The sequence below is a fragment of the Lissotriton vulgaris genome, chromosome 1_2 (genome assembly GCF_964263255.1).
Source record: "Lissotriton vulgaris chromosome 1_2, aLisVul1.2, whole genome shotgun sequence".
Lineage (NCBI taxonomy): Eukaryota > Metazoa > Chordata > Amphibia > Caudata > Salamandridae > Lissotriton > Lissotriton vulgaris.
The window spans coordinates 169,169,601-169,184,182 of NC_141686.1; the positions used below are offsets into that span (position 1 = coordinate 169,169,601).

At 44.1% G+C, this 14,582-nt stretch overlaps 1 protein-coding gene across 2 annotated transcripts in view; it reads left to right on the forward strand.

The window, feature by feature from the left end:
* The first annotated feature begins 3,638 nt into the window (after positions 1–3,638).
* Positions 3,639–14,582, forward strand: part of MKRN1 (makorin ring finger protein 1) — a 153,731-nt gene continuing 142,787 nt past the window's right edge. The window contains exon 1 of one of the 2 annotated variants that reach the window (XM_086953052.1): positions 3,639–3,830. In XM_086953052.1, the coding sequence (XP_086809178.1) occupies positions 3,676–3,830 (155 nt within the window). In that variant the 5' untranslated portion in view covers positions 3,639–3,675. The remainder of the gene's footprint in view (positions 3,831–14,582) is intronic. The other variant, XM_086953051.1, reaches the window with a different exon arrangement.

Genomic DNA, 14,582 nt, shown 5'->3' on the forward strand with positions numbered 1-14,582 from the left:
ATGAGTTTTTTGGGCCTTGCTGAATATTATAGCAAGTTTGTGAGGGATTTTGCCTCTTTGTGTGCCAACATGAGATATTTGTTGAAGAAAGGAGTGGAATTCATTTGGGGAGAAAAATGTCAGCACGAATTTGAAGTCATCAAGGAGAAACTAGCCTCTGCCCCGAAGTTGGGCAGTTTTGATCCTTCTGAAAAATCTATCTTGATTACTGGTGCAAGCTTGAAAGGTTTGGGTGCGGTACTTGTACAGAAATTTGAAGGCACCGAGAAGGTCATTCTTTTTTTGTCAAGGAGCTTAAAAGGAGCTGAAACTCGCTACTCGGTGATTGAGCGTGAAGCACTTGCTGTTTACTGGTCAGTCAAGAAGCTTAAAAACTTATTATGGGGAACCACCTTTGAGGTTAGGACGGATCTCAAGCCGCTTTGTGAAATTTTGAAGAAAAAGGGAATTGATGCAGTATCTGGTAGTATGGTACAAGAAGATTTGATTCTTGTGGAGGTGCTTAAGCTCTTGATGACAGGATGGAAGGTTAAACCGAAATCAAACGAAGGGCTTGAGAAATTTTGGCATGTTAAGGATCAGCTTTCGGAGCAAGATGGTTTACTTTTTAGGGGCACTAGACTAGTTCCACCTCTGGCTCTTCGGGATGAGCTTATGTCTTTAGCGCATATTGGCCATTTAGGAGTCTCAAAAACCAAGGAGATGTTGAGGAGGTCATATTGGTGGCCAAATATGGATTTGGAAGTGGAGCGTAAGGTTAGGGATTGCATAGATTGTGCTCTTAGTGAGAGGGTGGCAAAACCTAAAGTCCAGCCTATGGTAGTTAGGGACAGACCGAATGCACCTTGGAAAGAGGTTGGTTTAGATATTTAGGGGCCTATTGTGTCTGCTGGTTGTGAGTGGTATGTTCTTGTCCTTGTTGATTTCTTTTCCAGGTGGCCAGAAATTGCCATTACTCGTGGTATCGAGACTAGGCATGTGGTGGCTTTCTTGGCCAAACTTTTTGCAAGGGAGGGCATTCCTAACACCATTCTCACGGATAATGGTCCTCAGTTAGTGTCTAAAGAGATGGAACAATTTTTGTTGGAACAAGGTGTTAAACACAAAAAATCATCTTTGTACCACCCAGAAACCAACGGTTTAGTGGAGAGATTTAACCGTGTCCTTAAAGAAACTATCAGGATGGCTAAGTCTGCTGGCACAGACTGGAGGACAGATGTTTTTACGAAGGGTAAAGTTTATAGGATATCTCCCCATGCTGTTACTGGGAGGACCCCCTTTGAACTTTTTAGATCGCGTACTGCGAATACCCTTGTTGTGCCTGCATGGGTTAATGATCTGCAACCAAGTTCTCCTATTGTGAGTGATGATTGGATGTTGCGTGAATCCTCTAGAATTGAGAATAGAAAAAGAATTTTTGATGCAAGGAATTCTGTAAAAATCACACCTGTCAAAGTGGGTGATTGGGTGCTTATTAAGAATCCCTGTAAAAACAATAAGGCTCTTTCTACTACCTTTAAGAAGCCTATTCGTGTCATCAAAGTTTTTAAGAACGCCATAAAAACTGCAGACCATCGAGTTTGGAATTTGAACAGGGTGGTGGTGGTCGGAGATGATCTTGTGGAGGCTTCTTCTAGTCGTGATTGTCAAACTACTAGAGATGAACCTTCCTCACTTCCTCGAAAGTCCGCTAGGGTTTCTCATTCTCCTGAGTATTTAAAAGACTACGTGACTGTGTGATTTATGTTTTAATGATTACTTGAGTATTTAAAAGACTACGTGACTGTTTGATTTATGCTTTAATGATTACTCTTTTATCTTCATATTTTTGTTCTTGTTGTTAGAAGGGAGATGTGTGGCATCGTGGTTCTGTGTCCATCTGTGCTTCATGACATAGCTGTGCTGATGTCATGAAGCACTGGAATCTCCTGCGCATCTCCTAGAATGTTATGCTTTGTTCAGCAGGCAGTTGTAACCCTACTTTGATGCTGGCTGGATGTTCACCTGTGGATGGGATCTTTCTTCTGAATAAACCAGAACCTTTTACCTTCAACTTGTGGATTCATATTTTACATTGCGCTTTTGGGTTTCCATTGCAGGCAGCGACTTTGGTGTGCAAGGCTGGTTATAGGCAGACAAGTTCAGGCCGTAAGCCACCGTTGGACGGGGCAGTTCGGTTTCCGGCCTGAGAGATGAGGTGTGGACTCCGATGGGGCAGGGTTAGAGATGGGAACGGGTTTCACCCCATCACTGCCTGAGCAGCCATGGAGGGACTTGGGGTGGGACACAGGCTTACCTTGATCAAACCACAAAAGGTTTCTGAAGTCGCTCCTCATGTGCTCTGGGGAGCCTGAGAAATCCCTAATGAATTTCAAAACTTCAGAACTTCTGCATAGAGCTGGAAGCTCACTCAGAGCAGGGCTGGCAAAAATGTCCAAGCCAGCCCTGCTCCTTCCCTTCTTTTGCTCTCTATCTTTCCATCCATCTATTCTCTGTCTCTTCCCTCTCTCTTCTACCTCTGGGTGTTTTAAGTGACCCTCCGCCACCCGGGCCATGGTGAGACAGGCTGGGTTGAGCGCACATGATGCAGAGCAGGGCTGTGGGATTAATTTCCTCGCCGACTGCAACCTCATCAAGACCAGCCTGGAGCCATACTGAGTTCAGCTCCTTCCCATGGACTCAATAAATTGAAAGTATGCCGCGCTACTGCGCGGCCGGCGAATCAATACAGTTTACATTGTATCAAGTGGGCAACTCAGAGCCCAGCCCCCAAGAAGTCTCCTGTGCAGCACCGGCTGCCTGCCTGTGTCACTGACACTAGTGTTTTATAAGGTACAGCGCTTGATAGGCACAGGCCCTTATACGCGTGACTTCGCATTTCAGTGCGGTGATGCGGACCACCTCACTGAAATACGTTAGCATCACGCATGATGCTTGGCAGGGCTGCATCTACGGCTGGTGTGCTCGGCATGATGGGTCCTCAAAACTCGTCACCAATATGTACTGCGTTATAGCTATTTAAATTGGACAACCACAGACACTTGCAGGTACAGGTAACCAGAAGTTTATTGTTTCAAAGAAGCATAGAAGATCCCACCAACCAGAACCCTACCTTGACGGATCCAGGTCTGCAACTGACCAGTAACTGGAGAGCTACAGCCAGAAAACATGGCCCACTGTATCTGTTGGACGTACAAGAGAAATTCAACTAAATGCATTCCACAGCCAATTCATCAATCTAATACAAGCAACAGAGGATACAATATGTAAATATTAAATGTGTGATCGCACGAGGGAGTGTCAAGCCGGTTGTAAAAAGAGTGAGATTCATTATCTGATGTCCAAGCCCGCGGTTTCCACAAACCAATTCTACATGTCCAGCCCCTTCCATGCTCGATAGGCCGAGGAGTCTTGAAGTCCCCGCCTCTTTCTGTTAACGGTGAGCCTCATGTGGTGAAGTAGTCAAAGGCAGGGTATGTTTATCTTTTAGAGCGAATGCAAACGCCCCGGCACCCCAGCAGCCGCAGGTGACACAGGTGGAGCAATGGCACGAGGAGGGACCTGGGGCTTCGAGCGCGCGCTGCAGCTCCCGTTCCCGCCGGTAGCTGGTGGGCGGTACCACCACCGGAAGTTGTAATCCCGGATGTTCCGGTGGGAGCCGCAGCATAAACAGAGATGGCGGAGGCAGCGGCGGCGGCTGCAGCGGCTCCGGGTTTACAGTCAGCAGCGGCCGCCGGCTCCTCTTCCTCCGCCACCCGGGGCCCCACCACCCTCGCCATCATCCCCACTATTCCTCCAGGGGGAGGCTGGACCCGGCAGGTAGCCTGCAGGTGAGACCACTGGGCTGAACCAGGGTTGTTGCCCGATATTGGTCCTCTTAAGTGTCGTGGCTTACTCCGACCCCCTAATGCACCCCCATGCAGCCAGTGCACCACCGTGTGCTCAGCAAGCAGTCTGCATACACCATCCAACTGACCTGTACTTTCCTGCCGGTTATCAATCCCCCACCGCAGTTATTCTGTTATCATTCAGCAGCGAGCATCCCACTTCCGCGATGCCCTCACGCCTCTCTCATTTCCCCGCTGTGCTTTGACCCCCCCCCCCCCCCTATGCAGGTAGCCTGCTTTGCATCTTAACAATACAGCACTGCACCGCCTACATCTCACTTGACTATTGCTACGTTACTACTGCCATGCTGTACTCCATTTCTTACCCAATGCTGCCGTGCTTACACGTTTCCTGCACCCTGGAACCACACTGTTGCAATGCATTTTAAAAGGGGTCTGCTGACCCTATACCTCTTCTGCGCCCCCCCCCAACTGCTGTTCATTGAAAGCACAACCTTTCAGCACCCTGCTGCTGGAGTGCAATGCAATGTTGGTGTCCCAGCTGGATCATGTTATCTTGCTGCATACTGCTCCATTTCATATCCCTTTTTAGGTTGAGCCTTGGCAGCGCTTGTGCTGTCGCTTCCAACTCCACCCATTGCTTTTGTTTGTCAGTGTACTTCAAAAATCTTTGCTTGCCAGTGGTAAATCCTGCCTCTTTGCCCCTCCTTTTTTTTCTCTTCTGTTCCTCCCATGCAGCAGGGACTAAGTACTGTCTCACCATGCTACAGTTCTTTCTGTTCTTTGGAGGACTACTTTTTTTTCTTGGTTTCCTCCTCTTTCTGTGTGCCTGTCTGTAATTTTTTTTTAGTATGATTTTTTGGTTTTGGCCCTTGTTTTTAGTTAGCTTGTCTCTGCTCCTGCTAAATGTTTTTTATTTACTTCCTCAAGGGCAGTATCTCCTCTCTCTAGTCCCAGAAATCCGGTAACGGCTCTGACTAAATTACAGGCAGGGTTGGATTGGGATTACAAATCAGCAAGGGCACGCTAAAGAAAAGTGGCCCACATTTGCACACTGCCTTTCCGCAAACCAGTTTCTGTGAAATTTTATTAGGAGGGGGGAGTTAAAAAAACACACAGATTAGTTTACATTGAAAACAAGTGATGCCACTTTTGCTCTGGCCCCCTGTACCCGCTCAATATGCATATATTAATGAGCTGGGCCAGCGAGAAAAAGGGAGGGACACCTCTGCTGTTGATAAAAGGCAGGTAATGAACGCCTACCTACCTCCAGAAAGTCCACTCTGAGTTGCTAGTGGCATGAAACACTACAGAAAACGCCCAAATCTGCTCCCCAGGCAGTTCAAAAAAGCAGCCCACAGCAGGAATTTGGATACCAGCCCCTCGGGCATTGCCCAAGTGCCTGTGTTACCAATCCGACGCTGATTATAGGCACAATAGTTCTGTGTTTTAGGTCTGGCTCAGAGGCAGTTTTATCTTTGGGAGCTTCATGTAATGAAGGAAATATGTGTACACATCGACTGTCTGCTAGTCCATCACATCCAGAAGTCTGAAAGTGAGTTTCACATTTTGATTTTGGAGTCCTTAGCTTACAGCATGATGCAATAGACCCTCACCCCACTTTAGCCATTGGCTGTCTTGTACTATAAGTGATGGCAATTTACCCTTTCTCATGCTCACAATAAGAAATCAAGTGAAATTCAGTGCAGCAGCTCGGGTACCTGGGCTGGTGATCAGTGCTTTATTTGTTACTTTTTTCTTGAAGTATTAAGTGCCTTATTCTAAGTTGACCTTCGGCTGCAGTAATTCTTTAACTTATTTTGCTTTCCAAACATATGCATGCCATCATAGATGACAACTTTTTTTAATGTGTTAATTTCTAATGCGCTTGCTTGCAAAAAGAATAAACATTTATTTCTTGCCGAAATCAAATCTATTGCCTTTGTCATATTTATTTTCAGTTGTTGGCTTTTCCTCTGCTCCGTGATATGGCAACTTGAAATCATGAAAACGGTCTCTTGGTGGTTAAAGCAAGGCATGCTTTCTCTTATGTTGACTTAAATTTAATATTCAGTGTTTAACTTTTTATTTGATAAAACATCTGGAGGGGATTATTTAACATGCCTGCATACACCTGTTGACTCTTTTCTGAACACCAAAATTTTGCTTAGACCTTTTTGGGAAATACTGGATTGAACATCCATCTAATTCAACTAGCACCTTGATACCTCTGCTATAATATATAGAATATGATGAAGCTTCTTAATAAAAATTTCTTTGCACTAGCATAAGTAAGGGTGCAGTAGGTTATGTGGCTAATAGATGTCCCTTTAAAACTCCACAGGGCCACCTAGTAACAACCTCTGGTACTACGCCCTTTTCTTCTGCCAAAACGCGTACCAGCAAGCAACGATAAAGTGGGCAAAAACTTTGCCAAGTGTGCTGTGCTTTATCTGGTTTGGAGGGGGAACTGGAGATTGGAGAGAGAGAGTGTGTATGTATGTGTTTAAGTGGGTGTATATGTTTGTATGTATGTGTACATATGAGTGTTTTTTTTGCAGTTTTATATAGCACCACCTCAACCTGAAGGTATTGGAGGGCTTTACATGACCACTAGTTACATTACACATAGATGCATTCATTTATTTTTGACACTGGGAGATGAATTCTTCTGCCCACATTAACAGGATGTTGAGCTCACGCTGAGACTAAAAAAGAGCTTCAAATTCAGCAGCCTTGGCTACTGCCACACATGCCCAGGATGAAAATTGGCAACAAGGACAAATGTGACGGTAAATCTTTTCTGACTTACCAAATAGGCTGCTTTTTAACACCTTTTACTGCAGAAGTCTTCAAACTTTTTTGCTCTGAGGGCAGCCCCCTGCATAATGTTTTGAAGTCAGAGGGCCACTGTCTAAAAATGTATGACACGAATAGGGAGGAGAAGGGACCAGCTCCAGGATGGCACTAATGAAATCATATCAGGGGTATTTTTCTGTAGCTCCTAATCTACGCTATATGGGAGACTTATAAAAGTACAAATATATCAATACAAAACAGAAATTGACCCATAATTCGGGTGTTGTAAGCATGAGTCCCAATTTAACTGCACTGAACACAAAAAAGCATGGGTCCTAATGTAACTGCACTTAACACACAAACACAATCTCCATCTTCCTCATAGCATCTCTAAGAGAAAGCTCTCCCTATCATTTGTAATCTAAAAAATGACTACACCCCTCCACCAAATATAGAAATCCCCTTCATCTTGGGTATCTATTTGCTGCTATCCAAGGATCGCACTACTTTTCTTTTTCCTATACCTTACTCTGAGGCCCACGGGGTCCATATGATCGTAGCACTCCATCTGAATGTGGCCTTGCTGGCCTCCTCCCTGTCACCCACTCGCCTCACCTTGAAGGGCATGTGCATGTTAACGTGGGTCGAAGTAGACAGGATCTATGGGGACCCACATGCCCCATGCTTTTTTAATTTTCCAAAAACTGTTCCCATTCTTTCCGTTAAAACCACTATCTCTGAAAAGTTATTGGAACCCTTGAAGTGCCTCTGCGTAAAAGTGAAGTTTTTTCCGGTGCTTTGAAACTCAGGCATGGACATAGAGCTAAGGATGAAACTGGCGTTCTTATCTGGGTGCCTGCTGTCTGAAAGAACGTAAATGTGTGCAGTTGGTAAATCACCAAATGTAAAGTCTGCTTCGAAGCCAGTTTAGGCTTTAATTGATGGAGTCAATCCTGGGGAAACTGAGTTATTCTTTTTGATACTTAGTCAGGGTGTTATAAGCGGAGTTCTAAAGAATTTACTTTTAACAGACACATCTTTGCAGTAGGTATAGTTTATTGCAAAAATATATATGTAAAAAGTACTTGTGTATAATACAATTTTAAAATAATGACTTGCATATTCAGTGCATTCTGTTCCAGGCTGGGACCTTGTAGCACTATAAAGACACAAGTCACTATTCCTCACATCGGCAGTGGTCACATTACCCAAACAAAATTTCGTAAAAGAATGTATTTCTATTTGATTAGCTTAACTTGCATTTATTTTTCGTTTAAGGTTTCTGCATTGTTTTACTTGTAATTAACTGAAAGTGAAGAAGAAAACACTTATTTTTTGCCACAATCTTTACCCTACCACCACGTGACTAAGAGGAACGAAATATTCTTTGTCTTGTTTTTCCACTTTGTTACCTGCATATAATATTACAACAACTTTAAATGAAACAATAAATGCAAGTTAAGCTAATAGGATGGAAATGCATTCTTTTACATTATTCCCCCATTAAATTTTTTTTTCTCCCTACCACTTCAAGGACTGCATGTAACTGGAGACTGGAAGTGTGCCAAGTTGCACTTACAGGGCATATTCATTAAGAAGTACTTGTTGAGCCATTTGTCCCACATTGTTATAGATTTGTATTCAATGTAGATTGATCTTCTGGTTAGCACATTTGGCACATCTTTTTGTTAATACGTTATAAATAATTCTAATATAGGGACTTGAGATTTCAACAGACATCAAGGAGCTGTATTCAAACTGCAAGGAATATTTGTAGAACCGTATTTTTGTTTATTCTTTTGTTATTCTTAGGTTGCTAATAGTTTTCTTTGGGTAATAAAGACACTTAATAGTATGGATAAGCCCAACTACTTAATTGCATTTGAAATCTAAACTGTTTTCTCCAGATCTCTTAAAAGATTCCTTCCAGTATTTATGATGTGGAACTCGTACATTGTGTAACCATTCTTCTTGTGTTGCCTTTTTGCTGATTTACTCGCTTTGTGATTCATTGCCTCTGTCTAGTGCAATGGCGACCTGCAAGTATGGTTCACGCGCATCCTCCCATTCACAAGTCACTCACAAATACATACACTTATACATAGACGCACACACTTGTTAATTATAACATAGCACTTTCTCTGCTGCAGCTCTCGGGGAATGAAGACACGAAGGTGCCAGGAGGGTTGGGACTGCTGCCTCCCCTCCAGGCAATGAGGGGAGGCAGCAGTCCTTACCGCTTCAGAGAAAGATGGGGTCAGACTGCTGACCCCACCCACTCCGTGACCAGATGTCAGTGAGAGACACTGGGCACTTCAGGGCTTGCAACTGAAGTACTAGAGTATGAGGCTAAAACTGACTCTCTCCACCCCCCCTTCATCACGAAGGAGAGGGCCACGAGGACCTTTGCTGAGCAGAGGAGGTTACGGCCACAAGAGCTGTGACTTCATCAGCCCAGCAAAGTTCAGCTCAGGCGCCTGAGCATTTAGCGCATGTCTAGCTCCTGGCTGCCTGACCTAAAAATAAAGTGTGCTTATCAGGTTAATCTTTGCTCAGCCTGACAGACATTTTATGTACCAAGGGTGTGTGGGTGAGGGCCCCTTACCCATGGGGACAGGCTGCTGCTTGTATAGTGTGTGTTAAAGTGCTCTGACTCCCTAGATTGGGCTGAGTAGTGCTATATACAGAAATCTTAATGCTATTTTAATCCTTATTAGTGTATTTGATCATAGAGTCCAGTACATCTGACAGTTTCAAAATGCATGCATAGCTTTGACCGTCAAAAATCTGTCTCCTGTGCTATACTTTCTCCTAAGCACTTGCAAAGTGATAATAAGCAGTGTGCCTTTGTTTTTCCATTGTTTGCATCCAAGTGAGTTTGTCTCAACAAAGCTCCCAGCCAGGATGAGACAAAAAACTGGTGACTTACGATTTTTTTTAAACCACCTACTGCTTTATTTTAGCGGTCCCCTCCCTAAAATGGCCTCCAGTTCAATACAAGCCAAATTACTCCTGATTTGTTTTGTTTGTTTTTATGTCCCTCTTTCTTGCTTCTAAAAGTTGGTATTATGCCTTATGTGGTGTTTTACTTCCTTGCCCTCATGGAGAGGGAAGGCCTGTCAGGAAATGTGTGTACTGGAAGTACCTATGGTTCAAGTGCACATGACCACAAAAACCTTAACTAACGAGTCTAACAAAATTAATCTAGCGTCATCTGCTTACTTTGGGAGTGTTGGAACGTGGGGTGGGGTGGGGGGTGGGGATCAAGTGAAATATGGATGTCCTCTCCCTTGAAATGCCATCAATTAAGCACTACGTTTCCATTTTTATGCTTTCCACTTACAGATCAACAACATAGTTTTAAGTCTGATTAGTTTAACTGAAGCCAAGGAACTCTTCCACATTAAATGCATTAAAGTGCTTGATGCATGGTTCTCCTGGCTAGTTATGATGGCACTCCATTTGGGAACCACTGTTATAGGGCCAAATAGGCCAAATGATCAGACCGCTAGCTGATCCCTTCTTAGTTCAGTACAGCATACAAGAGGTTTCCTTCTGATCTAGTTAATTTTCGAGTCTGCATTTTCTAGACAGTCTTTATTTATAGCCTTATAAAGTGCCTAATTCAATTCCCGAAGGGATATCTCTGCGCTTGTGCTTCCACTGGTTAGTCTCTATCAGGATTTTTAGCTGTATTATAAGGGGAATTTTACCTAAGGCAGGGTGAAGAGATATGTTTTTAGGTTTTTCCTGAAGGTTTCAATGCTGGTGATTTGTTTCAGCACAGGGGGTAGGGAGTTCCAAAGGACAGGTCCTTTGTAAGACAGGGCCCGACCTCCCTGTCTGGCTCTTCTGAACCTTGGGACCTGAAGCAATTGGTGGCTACTGGAGCGTAAAGTACGTCCAGGGGTGTATGGAACACATTTTTCCTCTAAGTATCTGGAACCAGTGCCAAACAGGCATTTATGTATGGTACAACATATCTTAAATTTAACACGCTGCTTTACCGGTAACCAGTGGAGTTGGTGAAGAAGGGGACGAGAGGGAGTTCTGTGGGGGGCATTGAGAACTAGCCTCGCTGCAGTGTTTTGGACTACTTGTAATTTTTTCAGTTGTTCCTCATTGGCCGATATGTGTAGGCCATTACAGTAGTCCATCCTACTTATTATTAAAGTCTGAACAAGCGTTTTCCTGTGGTTGTCTGGCAGAAATGGAAAAACACGCCGAAGCAGCCAAACCACACGGAAACATGCACCTGTGACTTGGGTAGTGTGTTCCTTAAGTAGGAGTGCCTGATCCAGCCGAATACCAAGATTTTTGACTGTTTGTTTCGGGCTTGGGACAGGTCCCAACTCCAAGGGCCACCAATCTGGGGACCACATTAGAGTTGCCCCCCCCAAACAACATGACCTCAGTTTTGGTCACGTTGCATTGGAGGTAGTTCTCTGCCATCCAGTGTGCCACTGCTCTCATTCCGTCCGCAAATGATTTTTGGATTGCGGGTGTGAGAGTATGGAAAGGAAATAAAAGCTGGGTGTCATCAGCGTATGACACCGGGGTGAACCCATAAGATCTTATGTTTGCCAAGGGGGCCACATACACGTTAAAAAGTGTGGGGCTTAGGCATGAGCCCTGTGGCACTCCCTTGGTGAGCTGCCTAAGGGTGGAAGAGTGGGAGCCCAACTTGACACCTTGTGAACGACCCGAAAGAAAGCTTTCCAACCACGACAGAGCCACACCTCCTATGCCCACATCTCTCAATCGGCCGAGAAGAAGTTCATGTGACACCGTGTCAAAGGCAGCGGATAGATCTAGCAGCACCAGTATCATTGAGCCCCCTCCAAGTGACATCCTGATATCAGTCACTGAGAGGAGGGCTGATTCGGTCCTGTGATTGGGCCTGAAACCAGATTGAGAGTGGTCCAGGCCCTCCGCTGCCTCGATGTAATTTGACAGGTGAGTATTCACATGCTTCTCGGTCAATTTGCTAAGATAAGGCAAGAGGGACATGGTTTGGAGATTGGAAAGGTCTGTCCATGGAAGTGCGGCACTCTTTCTTTTGTTCTGCATTGCATCGTCTTATCTGTATGCTCACTATGAAATTGTTGGCTGCCACTATTAACATAGTGTAACAGTTTTATTCACTCTATGAAATAATATTCTATGTAAGGTAGAGGCTGGCAGGTTAGTTGATGGTGAGAGTAAAACAAGGTGGTTTTCCACAGGAATGCAGGGTTTTTTTCTGTTTTTTTTTTTCTTTCAATTCCCAACATTTGGAGGGTGTAGAGGATAGGGATAGACTGCAAGGGATGAATATGAAACTATAAAAGATCACATTTGTGTACTAGATCAATCATCAATGACACTATTGAAACAGACTACACATGTGCTTCGTTACACATTTGCAGGGAAGCAACTTTCCGTTCTGGGTTCTCGCACCACTCATGGTAATGCAACTGTTTTTTACCTGTATTTTTCAGGCTTGCTGGGCTGTGTAGAGCAGTTCCTTTGTTTAAATTGGCCTGCTTGCCTGTTTTGAACCGCATATAGTGCCCAGAACTAAATACCCGCTTCAGTAGCTGGTCGTCTGGCAGCTCTGGGAGGGCTCCATTATTCTCGTCGCTCCTGCTGCCTTGTTGAAGTTGTGAAATGCTTATAGCGAATTCAGTCCAATCTGAAAATAGTGCTGGAGAAATATTAATAAGTAGTATTAGTTTCCGAGACTAATTTATCTGCTCTAGTATTCCTAGCCGGAGCAGGTTTTAACATGTATTTCTGGAGTCAATGTAATGATAAAAAATAGAAGGTGGAAGATTATTGATCAGTGGGTGATGGGGTTCAGAATAGAGAAAAAAGCAACATCGCTAGTCAGACCCTCCAGGATATCGCGATTTCGCGATTTGCCGCAAAATCGGCACTTTTTAAAAAATGCTGCGATTTTTACAAAAATGCCTGCGGAATCGGCATTTTTGTATAAATCGCGGCATTTTTCGCTATATCCTGGGGGGTCTGCTTTATCCAAAGACATGCACCGGTTGCCCCACACCTGTAGATGATCTACAGACACTGGGGTCAGAGGGTTAAAGCAGCTCGGCTGCAGCTGGCAGTGTGAAGGTCTAGGCTCTTTGTCATTCAGAGCTGCCCGGGACTGCGCTCGTTCGCACCTCTTCCTGGCCCACAAGAATGACAATGGGAGCCCTCACCTTGCACATCAACAGGAGGGGAGGGGGGGATGGGTTGTTGTCACAGAGGATGGAGCAGGAATCGGACAGAGCAGTTCTCTTTCGAGTGTAATGTGAAAGGGTTTGCAGTGACAGGAATAGGAACTTCGAGTCTTAGGCCTGTGAGAAGGCTCATTTACTGACCTGGCAAATTTAAACACAGTCAGCAAGTCAATTTGGGAAAGAAACGGAGAACAATTTAAATTGAAAACAAAAGACACGCTACCTTAAATCTGTTAATATATTTTTTTTTAACTCGAATCTTGCATTGCTGAGAGATTATCTGCAGCATGCACACCCGGAACTGTCTATGTTCTTGCACTTCTACTCTAATGTGAATTGTATTAGCAAAATGTCTGACCTTGCTTTAAAGATGTTGCACTAAGTGCTCCATCCATGTACGATTTTTAGCATTGGATCGTAGCAAGCTTCTCCTTAAAGCTGAAGTTTAGTGCAAAAACGCTGGGCTCTCTATGAGCATACTATGAAATCATGGTTTTATTCTATAGATTAAAGAATTAGCAGAGTATCAATTTTCCGATTTAAAAAAAGGACTACAGGCCATAGAAGGCAAACAAGCAATGGCACCGTTCATTACTCCAGGATATGGGTTGAATGGATGAATGAAAGATTGAATAAATGGATAATGAGAGAGGATGGATGGATTGATGAGAGGGGAAGGATGGAGAGAAAATTTAAATAGCTGGATGTATGGGTGGAAGGGTAGCTGGATGATGGATGAGGGGAAAGATGGATGAGGGGAAGGATGGATGATGGATGAAAGGAAGGATGGATGAGGGGAAGGATGGATGGGGGGATGGATGGATGGATGAAGGGAAGGATGGATGAGAGGAAGGATGGATGGATGAGGGGATGGATAGAGGGGAAGGATGGATGGATTGATGGGTGGTTGAAAGGATGGATGGATGATGAGGGGAAGGATGGATGGATGGATGATGAGGGAATGGATGATGATGAGGGGGTGGGTGAAAGGATGGATGGATGGATGATGAGGGGAAGGATGGATGGATGATGAGGGGAAGGATGGATGGATGGATGAAGAGTGGGTGGGTAGATGGATGGAACGGGCATCCGGTGGGATATCAGGTTGTGTTCAAAATACACTGTACTATTTAACGTACATACTAATAAAAGGGGCGATAGGTATAGCCATCATTAGTGCAGCAGGTACAGTGGCACCAAGCGCAAAAAAGCAGCGCAAGGGGCTTGTAAATCTGCCCCAAAGTGTCTACATTGTAAAGAAACCAAATATACATAGCTTCATGTTGTTAAATAACTAAACTAAGATATCTGTGTTTGTTGTAGGAAAAATGGCCACATAAAATGCCGCAAAATTGCAGCTAAATTTCCATATTTGTGCCGCTAAATTTCCATTTTTGTGCCGCTATATTTGCTATTCCATGCCGCTATATCCTGGGGGGTCTGGCTAGTTAAAACACAACTTGGATGTCATTAACGCTTTTAATTAATGTTTGCTAGATAAGCATGTCACATCGAAGTACTCGCACGGGCTTGGAGCCTACATGTACTTCTTATTCTAAAACTTAATCCTGTTTCTTAATCCTTATTCTAAAACTTAATCCTGTTAATATGAATTGTAGGCACTTAGCGTGCATTATTTTTGTATAGTACACGTTTTTTAGGGACATGACTTTTTCTATCACTTAGTTTAAGATTTTAGTAACTGGTTGAC